The 22,395-nt window shown below is 39.5% G+C and overlaps 1 protein-coding gene across 3 annotated transcripts in view; it reads right to left on the reverse strand.

Moving 5' to 3' along the window:
• Positions 1–22,395, reverse strand: part of lratb.1 (lecithin retinol acyltransferase b, tandem duplicate 1) — a 39,632-nt gene that overhangs the window by 6,493 nt on the left and 10,744 nt on the right. For 2 of the 3 annotated variants that reach the window (XM_025905537.1, XM_025905539.1), the window contains exons 13-20: positions 20,876–20,975; positions 18,111–18,150; positions 17,904–17,955; positions 17,309–17,420; positions 11,495–11,578; positions 10,843–10,960; positions 7,554–7,644; positions 1,366–5,203 (exon numbers count right to left, since the gene is read on the reverse strand). In XM_025905537.1, coding sequence (XP_025761322.1) covers positions 5,129–5,203; positions 7,554–7,644; positions 10,843–10,960; positions 11,495–11,578; positions 17,309–17,420; positions 17,904–17,955; positions 18,111–18,150; positions 20,876–20,975 — 672 coding nt within the window. In that variant the 3' untranslated portion in view covers positions 1,366–5,128. Of the gene's footprint in view, positions 1–1,365; positions 5,204–7,553; positions 7,645–10,842; positions 10,961–11,494; positions 11,579–17,308; positions 17,421–17,903; positions 17,956–18,110; positions 18,151–20,875; positions 20,976–22,395 lie in introns of those variants that run through there. The other variant, XM_025905538.1, reaches the window with a different exon arrangement.

Genomic DNA, 22,395 nt, shown 5'->3' on the forward strand with positions numbered 1-22,395 from the left:
CACAAGGCTCCATTTCTGGACCTCTGCTTTTTCTTTTAAAGGAGTACAAGTATTTTTTTCTAGATTGAAGTAGTTATGCACTATATGGGTATATATCAGCAAATATAAATTGTATTTATTAAAAACTATTTACTAGTCTTCTCTTAATGTTTACTTACATATGTAGTCCCCTGCTTGTTTATCATTAAAATTTTAATGTTTATTTTTGATTGCAAGTCTTTACTTATTGTCTTTACTTATTATTACACCTATGTATGTTTATATACATACATACATATGTGCATATATGTATGTATGTGTGTTCTTTAATTGTAGAGAAGAAATCTGCTGTTCTTTAACAAAATGTAAAACTCATATTATAGGAAATATAAACAGCAAAATAGAAAAATTAAGTAAAATTAACTTTAAAAAAAAAGGTATTTTTAACTTTTATATGTAACTCTGAGTATATATGAAGGGAACAGCTAACATAGCTTTCATATAAATTCTTATAATCTTATCCACTTTTACTGAAACATGTTTATTTGCTTATAATCTTTTGTCACTTTCAAAATAAATATGTTTTGTTAAACTATCTGAGGCTGAAAAACTTTAATTTGGTATTTCTTTGGAGCATTTAATTGCATTTTTACTGTGCTCTCTTTTATAGTGTGGTAAACTATTCTGTTGTTATTGTGCTGCTACTTTCCTTGCACACGTTCCTTGGCGGGTTCACTCCCTGCTGGTTTGGTTTTATTTTCATTCATCCCCACAGCAGAACAGTGGAGTCTCAGAAACATACCCAACAGCTTAAACCAAATTTGGGTTTGTTTTTTTTTTGTGCAGCTCTATTTTCCTGCATCTTGAATTCTATGATATATGCATAATATACTCGATATGCAAAATGACTGGAATCCCCTCTGGAGTCCTAGAACGTGCTTTTAAAACAAACGGCTGCTTTTAGGAACAAAGAAAGACATGTTTGAGATTTCTGTCTTGTTGCTGTCGACACCTTTCGCTGCTCGGCTTCCTGTCACAAAGACAACCTTGTTAACAAAACAGGCACACACACAAACGGCGCAAGCTGTAAGCAGAAGGTTTGATAATAAAAATATCTTTAATCTCTTTAGTATCTACAAAAATCACTTCTATACAGAATATTTTAAATAGAAAGCAGAAAGCCAAAGAGTTAAACGTCTTCATCAAAAAATGTAAATAAGTCTTAACATACTGCTTATAATCTTCAGCCTATTTCAGATCTTTAATTACAAGAGTTTCATCATTTCAAAGTATTGGTAAGTTTCAAGTTTAAAGAAATGTTTCTAAAATGGACAAAAAGCAACAGTGTGCCCTATAAATTGGATATTTAATGAAAAAGTTATGTGATTTTGATGAAATCTATGTAGTTGTATAACAGCACACATGGTTCCTCAGTAAGGCTTTATGATATCAGTTTGACTAAAGTGCATCCATTACGAATAAGGCAATGCTGGTAATTTGTACCAGAAAGAGAGAAAGTAAGAAAAAAATCAGTGGTGAGAGGCAGTGGTTCAAATATAATAATACAGAGAAAAGCTGTTAATAAGAAAAAAGCTACCATCGGAGTTTATGTTTTAAAGCTAATTCATAGACAAACATCAAATCACAAAGATCACCCACCAATTTGAACTGGGGATTTTTTTCAGACTTTAAAAAGTTGGAGGCTGCTTCTGTTTCTTTAAGTTGATGTAAACCTGCTGAAATAAAGAAAAAAGGCCTCTGGTGTTCCACAAGGCTCAATTATTGGACGTATGTGTTTCGACTGGCACTCTAAAACGACTGGATAGCTAAATATGAAATATGGCACAGATAACAACAGCTGTCTAAATGAACAGGGGCCTTTACTCTCCAGAGACCATTGTTATTTATTATTGTTATTTATTACATTTTTGGTTCTCTTAAGTTATGCTACAATCCCTTGATTAGCAAAGAAATATCAAATATGTTGGGGAAAAAGTCTTCATAGTTAAACTTCAAGATGTTTCTATAGATGCCCAAATTAAACCTTGAAGCAAAAATGTAGCCCTTATTTTAAAGGACACTATCACAGAACCTTCATTTTTGATAAATGAACAAGCAGTGATATAGTTAAATTATTAAAATAATCTGGACTCAAAACAGTCTTACTGTCAATCTATCCGAGTTGGTTAGGGTGACACATACCACTACTGAAAACGACCAGGTGAAGTCAGGAGGTTGAAGAGGCTTTCCATCAGTCGCTCCAGGTTTGAACCAAAAACTAGCTGAGGAAGTCTATATTGACATAAAAGCGTGCAAATTGAGTAAACATGCCAGAAAATGAGCATCGATTGTTTGGAAATCTTTTCTGTACACGCTCATAAATCTTAGAGTCCATGTGTTTTGGGGAGGTGGTGTTGTTCTACAATGATGAAGGGTTTCTCCACACGGTTACGACAAATGTTTCATGGGAAGCAATGTGGAGGGCAGATGTGAATCCAGAGTCTTGCTCCCTTCATCATTGAGATGTAAGCACATTTCCAGATTTACATGCAAAGTGGCGACACTTGCGGCTTGTAACTTCTTTCGGTTTGGGGGTTTTATGGGAAGCGCCATTTCAAGCTCTGACTTTGACACGACGCTCAGTCGTCCCTTAAATCCTGAAGAACGGCCGATTGATTTGAACTTTTCCCGTGTGACTTTGGCACAATTTAAACTCGTGCTGCTCTGCTTTCAATTCATGTCTGGAAGGATTTGTCTTGCTGTCATTTTTTATGGTTTTATTGTGCCCCAAACCCTTTGAATGCCCGTTTACAGGACAACTGTTTATTTATTGTTTTAGGCAGGCTCTCTAATGTGGCTCCTTCTCTGTGTTTGCGATCATTCAGTCATGAAAATACTTTGATTTGTTTTACATTTCTGACTGTAAACTCAAGCTCTCTACAAAAAAGAGGTCAAAGTTCAGGGAACAGGGGCTGCAGAATTTCCCTGGAAAACCAAAAAAAAAAAAAAAAAAGAAGTCACTTGACAAAGAAATGTGAGTATGAAGATTTTGTGGAAAGGGGGATATGATTCAGAGGTGGAGGATTTTATGAGATTCGAGCCCCGACGGAAGCTGCTGAGTGACTCCGACTCCAAATTCAGTCTGTTTGCAATTATGACTAAACCGGCTGGAAGGCAGAGAGTCAGTTTGGTGGAAGGAGACGTGCATTCCTGCGGGGCGGCGAACATCGGAGGAGCCGGGTCACGCCAAGGTGAACGAGACGGGGAGAACCAGGCGTCGTGCCCGTCGAGTGTCTCCTCTGATAGCTCACAGAAAAGACTTTGTTTACCCTGCGAGGGAAACCCAAACCAGCTCTCCTTGTTCCCTGGGAGGTCAGAGGTCAAGGCAAGTCAAGATTATGAGGCTGATGCGAACAATCGGCCTCCAAACATTTTCCTGTATTGCCAACATCTGTGGGTCTGGGGTGAGAAACCTCTACTGTTTCACTATATCAGTCACTGAGTTCAAATCAAGTCCAATACAGCGTGATGACGCTTTCACAACGTTTGACCCACACATTTGCATCAAAGTAAAACGCAAGAAAAAAAAGAATTGTTGGCAGTTTAGCTGCCTTCCAGGTGATTCCACTCTGTTTTGTTGGGTTTTCCTCTTTGAACTTGAGATTCAAAATTAGTGCTGTCAGCGTTATTCTCGTTAAAATGACGTTAACGCCATAACTGCATTAATGCGGCAAATCTCCGTTAGCGAACTAGCACGGATTGCCCCGTGCGTGGGGCTGCACGGCGTCAACAGATTAGTGTGGTTAGCTCATTAACGCGTTCGCAAATTGCAAATCTAATGCTCTAAGAACTGACATACAAGTGGGCCTCAATTTAACAGGTCAGTATTATCAGTCGTTATGACTCAAAAATGTAATTCCTCTAACTGAAACCCCAGTTTAGTTCATAGCAACTGAGCAGGGGTGACTTTTTTTTTAATAAAATAAATAAATATTTAAATGAACTGTGTTGACTCAGGACTGTGTTGACTGTATATGGCTGCTGTGCAGTTAATTGTCCATATTGGCTAGCAAGTCTGTTGTTTAGTTGTGGTGAATGAAATTTAGCATTTTAGCATTAATTAACAGATTATGTGTTCTCTGTACAGCCTATGGATGAAGAATGCTCGGTAAACTTGCTTGCGGTAACACTTCACTACCAATATTGACCCAAAAACCAAAACCAAAAACTTCACCCAAACCCAAAAACCAAAAACAACAACATGGCAGTCTTTAAATGTTAGCATTTAGTAACCGTTAGCTACCAGTTAATCTGCGTGAGGCGTAAGCCATCACTGGTGATGATCCCAACCATGAGATTGTATTTGGAAAAAGGAAACACTTTTTCAAGACACAAGGGAAAAATGTCAATGTTCTATTTGAATTTCAACATTATTCATTCTGACTGCACAGGGTTACAATCATCACCAATGATAACTTGGACTTCAGAGGATTAAGGCCCCGTGTAAACTTGTTTGGCTTAAATTTTATGGACATGTGTCCATCTGTTTTTACGGGGTGCTCTGGATGTTTCCTTTAGACGATCTAAATCTGTGCCAGATCTCATGCGGGTTGTCGAATCTCAAATCATCAAATGCATGTATATAGCATGTATATAAATTACAGATCCTGATTCTTTTTATGGTAAGAAAGGCTTTTACATTTCATGGTTTTTGAGTCATTCACATTCACACATTGCCTCAGATTTCAAAGTGTGAGAAAAAATGCTGGAAGATGATCAGTGGAGTATTTAAAAAAAATATAAAGGTCTTGAAGAGTACTTGGTATATGAAACTACAACTGTCACAGCAATCATTTTATATCCCCAAACTTGGAACTGTAAAATTTTTAGGCCAATTACAGATGGCTGAGCAGAAGGCCCATGATGATTTGAGTTGTGGTGACCCACATGTTGTAAACATTGTGAAGCCCTAAATCTAATTTATGTATAAAATGATCTTATGCTCTTCAGGTTTCAGATGTGGACGTGATCTGGATCTATAAATGCTCCCTTTGCGTTTCTCTTCAGGTAAAAAGTCTCACGTTCCTCGTGAACTCTCTTTTACATCTCGGTTTGCCTCCAGCTCTTTCTCTCTCCCTCTGTTTGACTCTCAGTCCACCAGAGACTTGAGGTCAGGCAGTCCTCTCAGCTTCAAGTCCAGCAGCATCTGACCGTAGGCTTTGCCCTGAGGAAAGACAGGAAATGTGAACGTGTGCGTGCTTCCACCTTGGAGTCGTTGAGCTTTACGGCTGTGCGAGGTGTTAAAAGAGTTTCTTTGATGTGCAGCAGAGAGAAAAAGAAACTTTACCAATGCCTCTGATAAACAATGAGGAGAAAAGAAAAAGCAGAAACGAGGGAGGAGAAAAGCTTTGATGACAAAGGACACGACCTTAATTATGACTAGAGGTTTTCCCACCTTTTAGAGGGCCTGGAGCTGCTCTGCTGTCTCTTTACCTTACACCAGGGTTGTCAGACTCATTTTAACCCATCGTTTACACGTACAACCCAGTTTGATGTTAAGTGAGCCGGACCAGTGAAAATACCCTTTCTGTCATAACTGCATATTTAATCCCTGAGATATCCCAATATTTAAAAAGAGCGTAATTTCAACCACATGCATCAGTTTTTCTAAATGATAAAGAAACACTGTTGTAGTAAATGAAAGAAATTTGTCAGCACAAGTCCTTGGGCTTAAACAGTGAGAAATAAATGTGTGTGTGTGTGTGTGTGTGTGGGGGGGGGGGTGTTCTAGAAGATAATGCATTAAAAGTGTTAAAAGTGCAATGTTTGGTTTTCCATTGACTGGGTTTACATCAGTGGGCGATGGAGATGTTTGAACACAGCGATCAAAGCTTGGTGGAGACACTAAGTCACACAGAATGTTGTTGTTAATTTCATATAAAATAATAACATATTGCTGTAAATTTACTGGGTCTGCGTCATGATAGCAGCAGAAATATGTTGCCATACACAGTCATTTCAAACACTGGATCTGTTTTCTATCTTCTATTCTGAATAAACACGAGTTTATGACATTAGTAAATCATTGCATTCTGTTTTTAATTTACATTTTAGACAGAGTCAAACTTCTCCTCTTTTGCCATAGACATGATCTTATAATAGTAAATGCTCATATTATATACGCACAAATAATAAAAATCAGCGGTCCCCAACCTCCGGGCCACGGACTGGTAGTGGTCCACGAGTCGTTTGGTACCGGGCCGTGAGAGTTGAAGCTTGGGCTGAAATGTATGGTTTTCAGGGTTTTTATCGTTAACTCGGTTTCCCTGAGTCTTCCCTGGGTTGTAGTTGTGTGTTTTATTTTTAAAGAAATATTTATGCGTTACCATAGCGACCAGAGAGCATTAAGGGGCAGAGGGGAGGATGCTGCAGGAACTTAAATATTGGTTTTTGACCACAATTTCATGTCCCCACCATGAGAACTCGGGGATATGTACGCCTGATCGGCCCTAAAAACCTCTGGGTGCTGATTGGTTAAATTCAGAGGGGGCTACCCTTCCCTGAGCTTAGTTCTGATGGTAGTCATTTCCTTTTAAAAGTGGGTTCCTTCTCCCCACTGCCACCAAGTGTTCCTCATAGAGGATGTCCTGATTGACGAGGTTCTCTCTAATCAATTAATCTTGTGGACTGCTGCTGCAAATCGATAGGATATAAATGATATTTAATATAGTGGATCAAAAATAGGAGCTAGAAATGGATCAGTGAGGTGGTGCAGATATTTTGGGGGGACTATTACATCTCTGATGAAGTCCAGAGAGAAAGAGAGAGCTAAAGCGGGATGAAGAAGGAAAGCATTTGTTTTTAAAGTTTGACATTGCAGTTGAAACACAAACAGCAGACTAAAGGAACACCTCAGGGTATGGATTTGCTCTTGTATATTTACATTACACCATGGATGAGGGGCAGCCAATCAAAACTGAGTTGGCCTAAAGAGGGAGGAGCATAAAATGGATTCAGACAGAGGATGAACTGAATAATCGCAAAATAATCCTTGTGTGTCACGCTGGACATGTGAGTCATACAAAACTACTCTGAGATTGAGCTTTTAATAATTAGTGTAAATCTCATGAGTGTTTTTTTTATTTTTATTTTGTCAGTAATTTAAAAATAAAGCAGGTTTCTTCACAGCCAACTGAAAGATGATGCGGAAGAAACGAAATTTCATGTTGTTTGGGTGAAGAAACGTGAGAACCGCGATGGTTTTCAGGTGCATACAGACTGAAATTAAGCTGTAGACCCACTTTGAACCAGCTACCCCCTTTCTCGCCTATTACACGAGATCTGCAGAGGCTGAACTTTCTCGTTAAACTTTTACAGACAGCGAGTGGCTGAAGAGGGAGAGGAGAGGTGGTGGAAGGCGGAGACATTTCTTTCTTTAAATTGACTGCTTCAGGGGTTCAGCTGAGGATCTGGTTCAGGTTAAACTAGAAGGTTTAATGTCATTAAGTGCCCTCACAGATCCAGGAAGGATCTGTATGTATAGATGTGTGTGTGTGTGTGTGGCCATGTGTTACCTGGGGGTCACTGCGCAGAGAGGCCACTCCTCCACCTCCCAGCGAGCTCTGCAGGACAAAGTTAAGGCCGTGGATTCCTGGCAGAGTGTATCTGTGAATGACAAGGAAGAAAAAACTAAAAAACCACACTCATAACCATGGTAACCATCACTTTAAAACCACACACGGTCAACCATATGTGTTAAACACACACACACACACACTGGCACCATGTGCTGGTTTGGCAGTTTATTGCACACGTAAATGTACCACGCGGGCTTTTGATGTGTGTGCAGTTAAATGTGTGGTTTACTAGTAAAGTGTGTGTGCATGCCTCTGTCTGTAAGCATGTGTGTGAGCATGCTTACACACACATGCTCTGACCAGTGGCCTCCCGCTGGGTTGACGAGTGCCGGAGGTGCACTAATGAAGCGTCTGTGGCAGCAGGGAGGCGTTTCAGGGTGCGAGAGGAGACGCAGGTCAGCGAGCTTTATGGCCTCCATCTCTTCATTACGCTAATCGCTAACACGCCGCGCGCTGAGTCACCGCTGAAACATGTCCGCCGTGGCCATATACATGCTCAGCGTCAGGTACAGCCATGCCCGCTAAGCTAGTGCTGCTCGTCTCATCAAGGAAATTCAACACGCTCCAACCAATCCAATTATCATATTACTAAATATACCAATAAATATAATAATAAGTAATTAGATACTAAAAACCTGCAGTTCCGCTAACAGCCACTTGGGGCTCGCTCCTAAATTGAGTCAATCCATAGAGCCATGTTAAAAATGTCCAGATTTTAACACGGGAGTAGTGAATCTTCTTCATAACATCAGAGGTCAAATGGTGGCGACCGCAACGTTAGCTTGATACCTCTTAGTTTAACTCCTGGTGAATAGCGCCCTCTCCGGCCACAAGTGCTAACAACAGTAGATCAGAATAGCTACTTTCAGCTGCTCCTTCATCAACGACTTAAAGAAGATCCACAGCAGGCGTATCCACATGTTTGAGCTGGTAGATGTTTATGTTGAGGCAGGATTTTGTTTTATTTGAAAACTACTGTACAGAGATTTTCCTCCAAGGTCTTCAAGGTCGACTTCATGATTTATTGTTGGAAAACTGACAAAAAAGATTTTCTAAATCACGTCACATTTGACCTCTAACCTCTCTTCAAAGGTCAATAGGTTGATCTGAAGGTTAGAGTGATACTAATGTTATATAGAGCTATTTAAATCTATGTTCCTTACTGTCATTGTAGGCATATAGAGAACGATATGATAAATATCATGTCACTTTTGACCTCTGACCTCTTTTTCAAGGTCAAATAAGTTCAAAATTTTTGTCTATCTTTAAAACTGCTAAAAATCTACTTTGTTTTTTTAAATATTGACAGCATTTAGGTAATGATGCTGGTATTATGGGGATTGTAAATTTCACATCATAGTTTGCATCCAAATATGACGTCACACTTGACCTCTGACCTCATTTTTACATTTCACATCTGCCTTTCTTTCAAGTTGACCCCAAAAACAGCTGTCATTCATTACCTACTGTTTATAATGTTTAAATACAATATGTAAAATGCTATTCCCTGAAAAATAAATACTACCTGGAGAGTGAGCTGCCTGGATACAGTTCTTTCTTTTTTTTTAATCTATACTTGATTTCATGATTTCAGATGAGTTTTTACCCTTTTCACTCTGTATTTCACCGAGATACACGTCTTCCTGCTTGTTATATGGTTGTGTTTATTTTGATTTTTATCTGCTTTAACAAAGGAATTTCTCAGCTTTGGGGTAAACAGAGTGTATCTTAACTTACACAAATTGTGTCTGCTACTAATCTAACGGGCAGCAGATAAACTGTTTATAATCTTGCAGAAAACTCGTCTCTTTGTGAGGAGTAAATAAAAACACTGAACCCTGAGATTCTTCTGTTTAGAGACAACCTGGTCATCCACCGACTCCGGCTATCAAACACCACAGCCCTGGTTCCTATTACGTCTCCTCTGCTGTGTCATTACAGGGTGATTACCTCGAGGAGGAGGCCTCTGACAGTGAGCTGTGTTCATGGTGTTATATCTCAGTTTTAGTGGAAGTTGTGCTCCTGGTTTCCATCAGCCTGTTGTGGGATTTTTTTCATGACTACAGCATGAGGGTTTCAGCCACAGCCATCCTTCAGTGTCTTCAGCACTCTGTTAAATCTTTGTCAGTGTGGTATTTGTGGGGTTTGAAAATGGAGCCGAAGGCCTGGTGATGATGTTTTAAGTAGGATCTTAGATTTCCTCTTGTTATCCAGGCAGACACAACACAACAGACAGCTGTGGAGCATTACCGAATCAAAAAGCAACTGATCTGAAAGGCACACAGCCCTTTAGCTCATTTACCTAGCAACTGTCTTCATTTTCATCAAATCAGTACATTTTTAAATCTCCCCTTGTTTTGTTATTTTAAATCCTGCAGTGTGAGAGTGAAGTGCTCTAATGGGGTGATATGGTACTATAAGGTAATTAAGATAAAACGGAGCCTGGTTATTCAAGCGATCATCCACCACTGTTGTCTTTCATGGACCTCCAGGTCTTTTTGCATTGCTGAGTTCACCGGTGCTTTCTTTCTTTCTCAGGATGTACCAAACTGTAGATTTTGCCACTCCTAATATTGCAGCAACTTCTCTGATGTTTTTTTTCCTGTGTTCTCAAATTAATGATGACTTGTTCCACCTGCATGGGGAGCTCCTTTGACCCTTTGTTGTCTGTTCACAGCAAAATCTTCCAAATGCAAGCACCACACCTCAAATCAACTCCAGGCCTTTTATCTTAACAAAGGTATTACCCATGAAATAGCCTTCGAGTCAATTGTCCAATTACTTTTGATCCCTTTAAAAAGAGGGTGGCACATGTTAAGGACCTGAAACTTCTGAACCCCTCAGCATCTTTAAATGTGGACACCCTCAAATGAAAGCTGAGAGTCTACACATAATGTCCATATCTATAATGTTTCAGTAAACAGGTAAAAAAAAAACCCCAAAAAACACAAAACTCGTGTCAGTGTCCAAATATAAATGGAATTAAATGTAGATGATATATTATGATATATATTTTATCATTATTACCTCTTGAATTAAAGCTGAACATCTGCACTTTAATCACATCTTGATATTTATTTTAGTTATATTTACATGCTGGAAATAAAACTGTATTATATCCTACTGACTGATTAAAATGGTGGTGCACAGAGGCGGAAGTGAAACAAAAATGTATAAGGACCTGAGTGACTCTCACAACAAACACCCTTTTCCTCCTCCTGCTCACCGTGTGACGGCATTCTTCACTCCTGGCTTGATGAGGTGGGAGAAGTATTCCTCCACCACAGAAGAAGTCAGGTGTTTCTTCAGATAGGGGAAGTAGAGCGGATGGCGAGCTACGACTCCTACAGAGATGCACAGATGTGATGATTTTCATTTCTCAGGAATTAAAACCAGTGTTTTGCTCGTTAAAATAAAAAAACAAAAAACAGAGCTTTATTATACTATGCCTGAACATTTTTCCAAACAAAGAGTGCTTAGAGCAGTAAACTTTAAACAGTTACTGTAAACCTTCGTCTTTATAATTGGCCTCCTTTTCGTCTTTGCTTTGAACACTGAACGACGTCAGTGACCCTTTGAAGACCATTTGAGTCTTGTTAAGTACTTTCTAAAAAACTCTCTAAACAACAAATGGTATTTCCTCAAGGGCTCACTTGGAAGATTTTAATAGAGCACGAATAACATCTCCACCAATAACCTGCTGAACCTTCAAGGACTTCTCAAAGAGACTCCAAACTAACCACACGCACAGAGATTCCTGGCCTAATTTTGAGACAGTCAGATTTCTCTGGTGAACTCGAGGTTAAACAGGATTTAATTTAGTTTGAATCAGTGTTGTATATTTCTGAATATCATTCCTGAGGTTTATTTGTTCTCACCAATGTTAGCAGAGTCTCCTTTGTCGCCGCTCCTCGTGTACGCCAGCTCCTCCAGTCTGTAGCTGTGTGGTCCACTGGGCAGGTCTGGGCAAAGAACAAAAAATCAAAAATGCCTTCAAATTTCTTTTCTTGCCTTGTGATAAAACACAGAAACAAACTCACAGTCAGCACTTTCAGCAAGCACTCATTTGTCCTTATGCAGTCCTTTCAACTGAGGACTAAATCTTCAGTGACAATTAAAGAGCCTCAAGGATAGCCCTCGCCAAACCCTTGGACCTCCTAAAGAATGAATCTTTTCATGGACCTTTCAAATGCCTTCAAATACCTGACCTTTCAAAGACCTTTGATACTTTAAATCGATTACTGCTTATATGTATACTGAATGGTATTGTTATATGTAGTTAAACATGATTGGAACCTTCTCAAGGACAATATATGTAACCACCAACATTGGTGGGGGGTTTTTGGTTCCAAGGAGCCAAATGTTCTTGTAATTGTCTTTTTTTTTTAATGGTCTTGAACAGCAGTTCTGCAGGCTTTCTGGGGTTTTTTCAAAGTTTTGCTTTAGACTTTGGTTTGCTCTGGCTGCTATTTCATTCATTTCCAGTACAGTCCTTCTAAGTGTATTAGCTTGTTGCAAAAAACAAAACAAACCTAATTTGTTTATTTAGTTGAATCTATGAAAAATGCCAACAATAACAACAATGCCAACAATTTATAGACATAAAGTAGTATTCTTGCACCAATAAAGTGACTTCCAAGTGCTGTTTACTGAAAACGTAGCATTTCTTGCCATAGTTTGCTTTGCATTCGTAAAAGAAGTTAAACTTGTCCAGTCTGGAAAAAGAAGTAGTGACAGGCCTAAAAACTATATACTGCAGATAAACAGCATCAGATAGCCATATCCTTAGAAAACAGTCCATGAAAGATCTGACACAGGACCTGAGAGTCATCTGGACCTTCAGTTGATCAATCTACTGTTAACTGAAGCCTCATCAGAAATGGTCTCAGTGGAAATGTGGCTGCCATTTTTAAGGAAGGAAAACAGGGAGAAAAGACTGAGGTATGCCAGATTACACAAGAACTGGACTGAAAATCAGTGGCCATAGGTCCTATGAAGTCATGATTCCAAATTTGAAATTTTTAGTTCAAATCGTTGTCAGTATGTATAGATAAGGTCAAGAGAGAGGTACAACAGTCTGTTGTATCTTTGTAAACCTGTAAAACACTGTGGAGGGTTTGGAATGGTTTGGGGCTGCAGTTCAGCCAGATGTTGGAGAGCTTGTTAAAACTGATGGAATTATGAACGCAGAAATGTACCCTCAGATTCTGATTCACCATGCAATACTAGCTGGAGAGCGTCTAATTGGTTACAGCTGCATTTTTCAGCGTAACAATGATCCCAAACACACTGTCAGGTGTGCTTTTACTGGAGTAAAAGCACACCTGGATAGAAAAACACACAGTTAACCATAATCAGTCATGGATTGGCAAGACCTCAACATTATTGAAGCAGTGTGACAGAGAACAAAACGAAAGGTGGCCAACATCCAAGAGTTTGGAAGGCTGGAGGACTATTCCTGAAGACAACTTAAAGAAATGACAAGAAAGCTTGGCTAAGAGCGCTCAGGCTATGTTGAAGAATAAAGTTGGTCATACCAAATATTGACACAAGCTCAATAAAGTTGTACAAACTTAGTTTTTGCTTTACTGTATTTGCATGTGTGTTTGAATCTTGAACCTTGCCTAAAAGCTACAAACATCTCCAACACTCTTAAAGAACTTTCAAGGCCGTCTCAAGGACAGCTAGCTTTAAACCTCTAAACTATCGTTAATTAAGAATCACTCTAGTGCCTACATCTACAATATTACTACAACCACTCTGCAGCTGACAGAAACCAACAACTTTGACTCTGCTTTAGCTGTCCATGTTGCCATCAATGATAAAAAAGAGACTCTCAAAGATGAGCTGCAGGACACTGGAAAGGTTTGTGTCTGCAGTTTTGGAGATGTGCTGTTCAACCAGGCAAACTGTACCTGGAACACTCAAAACACTATCCAGGCACTCTCTGTTAATAATGACCATGTACTTGAGATCACTTTAAACCAATGAAATATAATTTCGTCCAATCTTTAATTTGTGTTTGCTAATGTGACTTTGAAGTATTTTTTCTGCACATATGTTCTAATCAGTAATTAATAATAGGCAGATAAATTGCAGCTAAACTCAGTCAGTGACTGATTTCTAAATGGAACCATATGAATAAATATTAAATCCAGAAACTGTCTTCTGGCTCTTCGCTTGTTTTGGTCTTTGTAATTGGAGAGGCCTTCCTCTTTTCAGTCAGGAATGTGTAAGAGTGTGTTTTTGTAAATAAAGTTCCTCTGCCTGGGTTTGCATCTCGTCACATCTTCGCACGAGTGTCCTAAATTCTGCTGTGATTGTTGTCCAGGGCCATGTAGGGGAAGCTCTGGTTGAAAGGGTGAAAGGATAAAAAGTGGCACAGCTTGTACTTCTTAGGAATCCCAGATTCAGACAGACTCACAAACACAGAGCAGCAATCCTGCATAGCTGAAGTGTTTCTCACAACCTCGTGACTGATCTGAAAGTCTATTAACTTTCGCAGTTTGTTGAGGTTTTTTTATGAGAATTTTTAAAAAATACTTAAACTTGATTGTGTTAAGTGGGATTTGGTTTGTTGGTGTGGACTGGACTGGTTTGTGAATCCAACGTTGAAGCATTTTGAACGTTTATTCTTTTATGGCCAACACAGGATGACTCCTCTGGTTGCAAACAGAAGTCCAATGGTACAGAAGTCTATGAGGGAAATCTCATACTGCTCACCTGATCTATGACCTCAGTGAGCTCCTGATGACTTTAAGGCATTAAAGATAATTATTGACTTTAGGGTCAATAATTATCTGATACAACCTGAGCTTTATTTTGTAGATTATTATGCCCTACATCAAAAACAGTTGATATTACTTAATTCAAAGACACCAAGCTTAAAAAATATCAATCTAAATATTCACTCACGTACAGTTTTGTCCCAAAATGTACATCTATTATTTTCCATATGTGGTCCATTTGTGCTCGTTGTTCTTGTTTTTCCAACAAAATTTACAAACTTTCATAGGTTTCTTTTAAGTGGACAGAACGAATAAAGTTGCAGGGATGCAAAGAAATTGCCATTATGCAGTTGGACACACTTCAGGCTGGCTTTTGAGCGGGCAATAGCAGCCTCCACTCATCTGAATCATACCCACAACCCACTGCTTCACAAAGACCTTCAACATCATCACAATAGACAAATTCATCATCCCTGTCAAAGATCCATCAACTGATGCTTTTAAAAAGAAAATTTGGTTCCTGGAGCCAGGCGACCCGAGCAACTCAGCGCTTCCTTTGGCAGGTCCAGACCTCATTATTTAAGTCTGGTTAAATGAATAACAAAGAAGATGGATCTTCAAAGTCCTCATCACTAGAATGGTGTGCATCTGGAGACAAAACATTATCAGGCTCCCATTAACCAAGCCAGTAAAATGGGGAGGTGGTGTTTCAGTGGTACAGATCCCATTGCTGATGGCAGGTTAGGTTGGGGTAACTCATACATGATTTAATTTGGAACTGAATTCTGAAATATTGACTAAACAGAAGCTGTGGCTTGGACAACCAAGTGGCTCACCTGGCTGTCCAATTTCATACCAAAATATTTCTTTTTCAAAAGATCTGCTATGTTTTGTTGCTATTTGGATGGCAACCCCCCCCCCCCCCAAAAAAAAAACACCCATTATCCATTACCTTCACAATTGCCACTGGTGAAAAATATGTAATGTGATGGATGGAGCAACCCAATTAGCAACCCAAACTTAGTAAAGAACAAGATTTTATAGAGAAAATATAATGCAGGGTGTTGTTATAATTCTATTAGAGTCAAAAATAAGGGTGATCCTAACTTGGTGATTAGCATAAAAACATTTGGAAGTCATCTGTACTCTTCAGAAGCCCAGATGATTCTAGTCATGATGCCTTGGAGTTAGACTTTTTAAGGACCCTCCTCAAGGACTGGTTGAGCCCCTGAAGGATCGTACTAACCTCAATAGCCCATTCATATTCGCCACATTGGTTGCTTCATGCGTCAACATGACAGCATCACACAGCCACTTTCTTTTGTCCATTTGTAATCTTTTCCAGAACTTTTGTGGAAATCTCTCTCCGTGAGTTTTGAGTCATCTGAGAATGCCTGTACAGGTGGACTTGTTCACATAGGGGGTGTCCAAATTCATGGGCTGCATCCTCCTGAGGACGCATTTGTAGACCGATTACATCACAGCGACGCGCCAAAGGCTGTCTAAATTCGTAGACTCCTCCGAATGCAGCTGACAAATGCGTCCTCCTTTTCCCCGAATTTGAAGGATGGGTCGGGTGTGTCCTTCGTGGCCCACCATATCCCAGAATTCATAGCATGGCCCAGCCAAACTCCAGTTTCTGGCAACGGCGGCCGCTACTAAGTTTTAAAATTACTCTTATTAATCTTTCTGGGTCACAAAATAAACTTTTAACATATTTTCAGGCGAGAATGTAGCTGTGTAAACTTCAAATATCTGCTCGGTTTATCAAGATATCGCATATTTGCAAAAGTGCTTCGATGTTTTCGGAGAAGTCTGTTACCCACCAGCTGGATAGCTAGCAGGGAGCTCGAGGGTCACTAGAGCCGCCAAGAACGGCACAACTCCCGGCACATCATTTTCAGTTTAACGCGGACTTTTGCTACTCAAGTTAAACGTAATATATAAGTCACTTAGACAACCAAAAATGTTATTGTTTGGCTTTGGTTTTTTTTGGTTTTATTTGTTCGTGAGTAAATCGGTTTGGCTGAGATTAAAGTTATTAGATTAGATTAGATAAAATAAAACTTTATTAATCCCCCGGGTGGGTTCCTCCTTGGTTTTCACACAGCTGAATAAACGTCAGACAGAAAACTGATTAAACAGAAGTGTGAGATGGTCGAGAATTTACGCCAGTGTCTTGTTAGATTTTAAATAGCAAGGAGCAGACGGCCGAATTTATTAAACTCCACCGAGACAGCGGTGACGCAAATCAGAAGGCTAGACCGTCCAATTTCACAGCCGTTTACTTCCGGCCTACCCGACCTTCTGAGGACCCGGCCCACGTAGACCGCGAAGGCCGGGTCCTCAGGAGGATGCAGCCCATGAATTTGGACACAACTATGGTCTTCCCTCAAGCTGGCCCATTTTGAAAAAGCTGTGGCGAAGGTGGCATCATGCCATATTGGAAACCGTTCGTGAGGGTGAGAATGTTGAGTATAAATGAGCCTTAAAAGCCTTGCCCTGAATTTTTTCAGGAAAAAAAAAAAAACAGTGGAAAAAGTCTAAACGCGCTCACTGTTAAAATGGCCGGCCCTGACAGTAACAATCTTACTCAAATTCGACAGAAGATGACCTCAAAAAGTACCCTGAAGGACCTCTAAGCCCCTTTAAGGTCCTTCTCCTTGAACTTCTAGACGGACTACTGGAACCTCTTCAAGGACTCAAACTCTCACAACAACCTCTTAAAGATAACCAAGAACTCTAAACATTCAAGCATATTTTAATAATAAAGTAAATGAACCACTAAAACCAACAGGGAAGCCTGGTCTCTGATTGGCTGGCAACACCAGAGCTCACAATGTGTGATCATAACGTGTGGTTATCAGGTAATTATAACAAATACTGCTTTAGTTAACCGGTATGACTAACCAAAACTGGTATTGATCTCTGGTGCTGTAATTAAAGTCCTGCATGTTCATTTACCTGCATCAGGTACATCTTCTACTGAGGTGGGAGGGGCTTCATCCTGCACAGGTGTGTCTGGTTCCTCCTCTGACAGAGACTCCACCAGCTCTCCACCGATGTGAATCTCCACCTACCACAACAAAAACTTACAGATGTAAGCGTGGATAGAAATACTGACTGTATAGACCCAATTTATTAATATACAGTCACTTTATTAACAAAAATTATATTATGTATTTTAAATATTAGGAAAACCGGTTACAGTATTATCTTTTATCTCTATATAACTGTACAACTTGTATAATATCAATATATACATTTTTAAAGGCATTTATCTGTATAGTTACTTTATATAAAGGTTTTGTAATATTAAAGCTTCATAACACATGCACACAGTCAATATACTCTTTTGTGAAACAGCTTTATATACATTCACTTTAATATGTTTATCTTTTATATATAGTCTTTACATTCTCCATTGTTTATATTCGACAGACTCAGGCTCAACATTATTTCCAGATAACGAGGCTTCTCTTTTAGCTTCAAGTCATCAAGTTATTTCTTAAAATAACTTCTTAATAAACCTTCCTTTTATTCTTTTATTCATACTCACCTTCAGCTGAGATTTGGGATGCAAGAAGAAAAATGGCTTTAGGACAGGAGACCTGGAAGCCACAAAAATGAAAAACACAACATGAAACTTCTTGTAAGAGACAGATATCTTACATCGTGCTGTATGGGGGGATTTTTTGGCTCCTTTTCTCCACATGTGGGTAAAAAAAAAAGCAGAAATTGGGAAAGCATTTTTTTTTAAACTCACACTCTGGGTCGTCCACCCACGATGCCAGTGAGTCCAGGAGCTGTGAACGTGAAAAAACAAGAGAAAAAGAAATGTAGAGCTGGCAGTTTTAGAGACAGTTGTAGCAGGTGCAGCGGCTCCTTCCTGTCCTAATTCGAGTTCAGCAACACTGACAGTGTGACTCAGCAGCCTCCTTGGAGTCACACAAAGTTCATGCTGAACTGAACCTGCCACCATAAACAAAAACATCTTCTGCTCCTCGAGGTCACGACCCTCCTTATCTGCAGGCGGCAGACTCCCCCTTCATGGAGGAAGGCCCATCCGTGGACCACTCACAGCACAGAGCTCAGCGGTGCAGTCCAGCTAATGTAATAACACACTCATTACAATGTTAAACACGAATACGAAGCATGACAGTTTAAGGGAAAGTGGTTTACATGCACAGAATATTAATGATTCAGCTTCAGCACACTTACATAATTCTCCCTGAAAGTTGACAACTGTGCTGAGACTGCTGTTCAGTGATCTTGGTTGTTATTACTGATAACTGGATGCACATTAACATACCTGCATCATTCATTTTTCCATTGTCTTTCAGTTTAACAGCCAGTTTTCTCACCTCAAGTTTTTGGTCCATGTGTTCTGTTAGGATCGTTTATCATTTCAGGAATTTTTCAGATAAACCCTTCTGACTGTGCCAACGTGAAATCCTGGGCTTTCCCCTGATTTATGGATGGATTTATGCTTCTCTTTGACTCAGTTTTGGACTGTTTTTTTAAAAAACTTTTTTTGTCTTAAAATTGGAATTCAGGGTTTTTTCGACCTGGTGTATTTCCTATTCATTGTGACTATTTTATAATGTCCTATGAACACTCGCCTTCAAAAATAAAGTAACCAACAATATTTAAAAGGTACACAGTTTAGTTCAAAGGTGCATAGTTTCACTTCAGTTTGCATCATACTTTCCCAAGTTCTGCTACGGCTTAGCGAGTAGTTGGTAAGTGTTTGTAGACAAGCCGCCGTCTTTCATGCAAATATGATCAACCGCAGCTATTTCCTTGCACAAGGAAGTTTCTGGTGAAGCACCATCTTTGCACCTCCCAGTGAACTCCATTAACCAACTGGTCTTTGTATCAGTTTTGCTGGATAACAGCCTGTTGGTTGTTGTAGTTTTCAACAAATCTCCCACACACACACCGCTCATGAGTGATCCCAGTCCACTATTCTTCTCTGCTTCTCCAGATGATGGGCGCATTGAAAATCTGTGGTCTTCAGTTCACCCCACAGATTTTCAGTGAGACTGAAGGCAAGGCTTTGTGTAGGTCAGTCAATAAGGTTCAACTTGGTCTTCTGGAGCTAGTTAATATACCAGGAGTAACATATGTTTTGGGTCATTGTCGTGTTAGAAGACAGATCAACAACTCAGACTTTCAAAATCTTCATATAACCTTCTTTCTTCATGGGTCCTTCCACAGTGACACACTGAAGTATCCTCACAACATAATACTCCCGTCACTGTGCTTCACTGTAAGGACGATGTTCTTTGGGTTGTATGCCTCTTCTGTCTTTTTCAAAACACAAGCAGCACCAGTTTAGTCTCTTCCAGCAAGCCTAATCTTTCTCCAGGTTGTCCTTTTCTTGGTCTTTAACCTCACTGTCCATTCCTGTTCTATTGAGTTCTATTGACTGTCATCTTTGAAACTACAGTTAGAGACTTGGTTCTGTGTTCTGGGGTCTTTAGACACATCTTTCGCTAGTTTTCAGTTTTCTTTCCAGAGTCTTCAAAATCTTTTCGTTTGTTATGAGCTGTGTGGATCTCGCGCCAGTTCTTAAACACTTTCTATATCCATCTCCTGCTTTGTGAGCATCAACTATTCTTTTTCTCAAAAGTGACTGCTTACACTGCTGCTGAAGCTCTTATATTATGTACATATTGAAAGATAACCTCAGTCTTAACTTTATTTAATGAGCTTTGAGAAAGTTAAAGCAAAGTGATTGCACAGCAGTGGCAATAAAAAGATTGTTTTTTCAGAGCCCTAATAATACTGACCCTGGTCATTTTGGGGAGTGTTTTTTTTGTCAAAAAATACTGTTAATTTGTGCAAATAGAAACAGTTTATGCTTTCTAAAGAAAGACAACATGTTTACAAATGTTATACTGAAAACTTCCTGAGATTTTCAGTAGCTGCACCAGTAGCATCAATTTAAAGCTCCTACATCACATGGTTCTCGAGTTATCGCATTCACAAACTGGGATGTCCAAACCGCTGCCAGCCCAGCAGGGCGATAACAATACTCCATCAGTCTTTTACCACTGAGGGGTAAGAAGCATGTGGGAGAATTTTGAAAAAAGCTAATCATGTTGTGCTTATGTAAGCAGCTACTGCTACATGCTCAGATCAATTACATAAAGTTTCTAAGGATGTGAGCCCTATATTTTTCACAGTAAGGGGTAATAAGGTCAGTAAGACAAGCGAGGAAATTTATCCCATTTTTCTGAGGCCGCACTAGCAGCGAGAAAGAATACGGACTGTGTTTGAATTTGTGATTAAATATCAATCGAATTTACTCACAGTGGTAATCTTATCCATTAAACAAGCCTCCAGTGTGGATGCATTATTCACTACTGTATAGACAACTCTGTTCTCTTTCTAATAACCATGAAAAGACACTTATATAAGCAGCTGTTACCACATCCAGATGTCCTCAGATCTCATCGTAAAGGTCCTTATGTACTGCGAACAAGTTTAGAGAGTTTAAAGAGGAGATAATGGGGTTAGTCGTACCCATGCCCGTCCCCGCAGGGGCCACTTCTCTGGAGAAAAGCTCCAGAGCTTTTTTCTGTTTGTGGTGGACGGCCAACCAGATCACAGCCTCCCGGGAGTCCTGAAAACAGACAAGAAATGTAAATTTAATGATCAATGGAAGTAGTCTGAGAGGTGAAAGTGGTGAAAGGAGTCAAAATAAGAGGCATGAAACAGGCTTTACTGCGACCCTTAACCTACTTGTGGTAAAGGAGATGTGAAGGTTGGATGTAGAACAGCGGGTTTGTGTCAAGATGAAGCGGGTGATAGAAGGGGGCATTTAGAGACTTGAAACAAGCTTAACTGTGACCCTTAACCCTTAGGAAGGGAAAGGATGCAGAGAAACAAAAGAAGGAAAACTAAGATGAAGTAAATACATTGATCAGTAAAGGGGGGCTTTGTACCAAAAAAAACAGAGAAGCCGTCCAGCAGCTCGTTCGGCTTCTGTCCTTATGTGAGATCTTAACGGAGGCACGCAGGACTGCCGAGGCTCCTGGATCTGAGTCAACTCTGAGCTCTTTATGTACGCTACAACTGTGAGGAGTTTGTATGCTTCTCTCATGTCTGCCATGTTTTTTTCCCTTTTTTTCTACCCTCCAGGAACTCCAGTTTCTACTGCTTTGTATAAAATACAAGGTTTCTGTTTCCTGCAGAGAATCTTCATCTTATTTAACCAAGAACTGAATAAAAGTCAGATGACTTTGAATATAAAACAAGGACAAAGCCAAACTAAGTGTTTTTATATTCTATGTAATTTCCTTCTGTTATGTTTTCATAATTCTATTTGTTATTTATCTAAGATATTATTATTTCATTTTTAAAATAATTTCTTTAATTATTAAAAAGAGAATGCCATTATTAGTTTTGATTATTTTTGTTATTAATGTTTTTTTCATTCTAAAAAAGGTGTTATTTCAGGTAACTATTTAATATTATTTCTTTTTCATTTTACACGACATCTAAGTAAAATCCTAGAATTTCACTCATCAAAGCTGCAGCACTGACCTCTTGGACGGTGGGCTAGGACGATTAACTGCACAGCCGTCATAATGTTTATCAAATAATAGCATTGAAAGCGCTCCAACAGCTGAGGTGAAGCCTAGCTAACAGCTAGCGGCTACAGCTGCCTCGCAGTCAAAGAGGCCACGCCCCTAGTAAAGCAAAACTTCAATTTTAATACAATTTAATATAGTAATGGAACAGCATCAAACAGGACAGAGATTGGTGCACTCTGCCGAATGCATTATTCGCTCAGAGCTTCCTGACCTGCAGTCTATTTACATCAAGTGGTGCAGCACCAAAGCCAGGAAAATTATGAAAGACCTCTCCCACCCTGACAACGGACTCTTCTCACTGTTGAGGTCAGGGAAGCTGCTGAATTTGCACACTTTAATTTTTATTTATTTATTTTTTTTAATTCAAATTATTAATTCTTCAGTTTTATTCTTGTATCTGGTCGGGAATTGCAAAGCATAAGCATTTCACTGCATGTCCCACTGTGG

Source organism: Oreochromis niloticus, linkage group LG3, assembly GCF_001858045.2.
Source record: "Oreochromis niloticus isolate F11D_XX linkage group LG3, O_niloticus_UMD_NMBU, whole genome shotgun sequence".
Lineage (NCBI taxonomy): Eukaryota > Metazoa > Chordata > Actinopteri > Cichliformes > Cichlidae > Oreochromis > Oreochromis niloticus.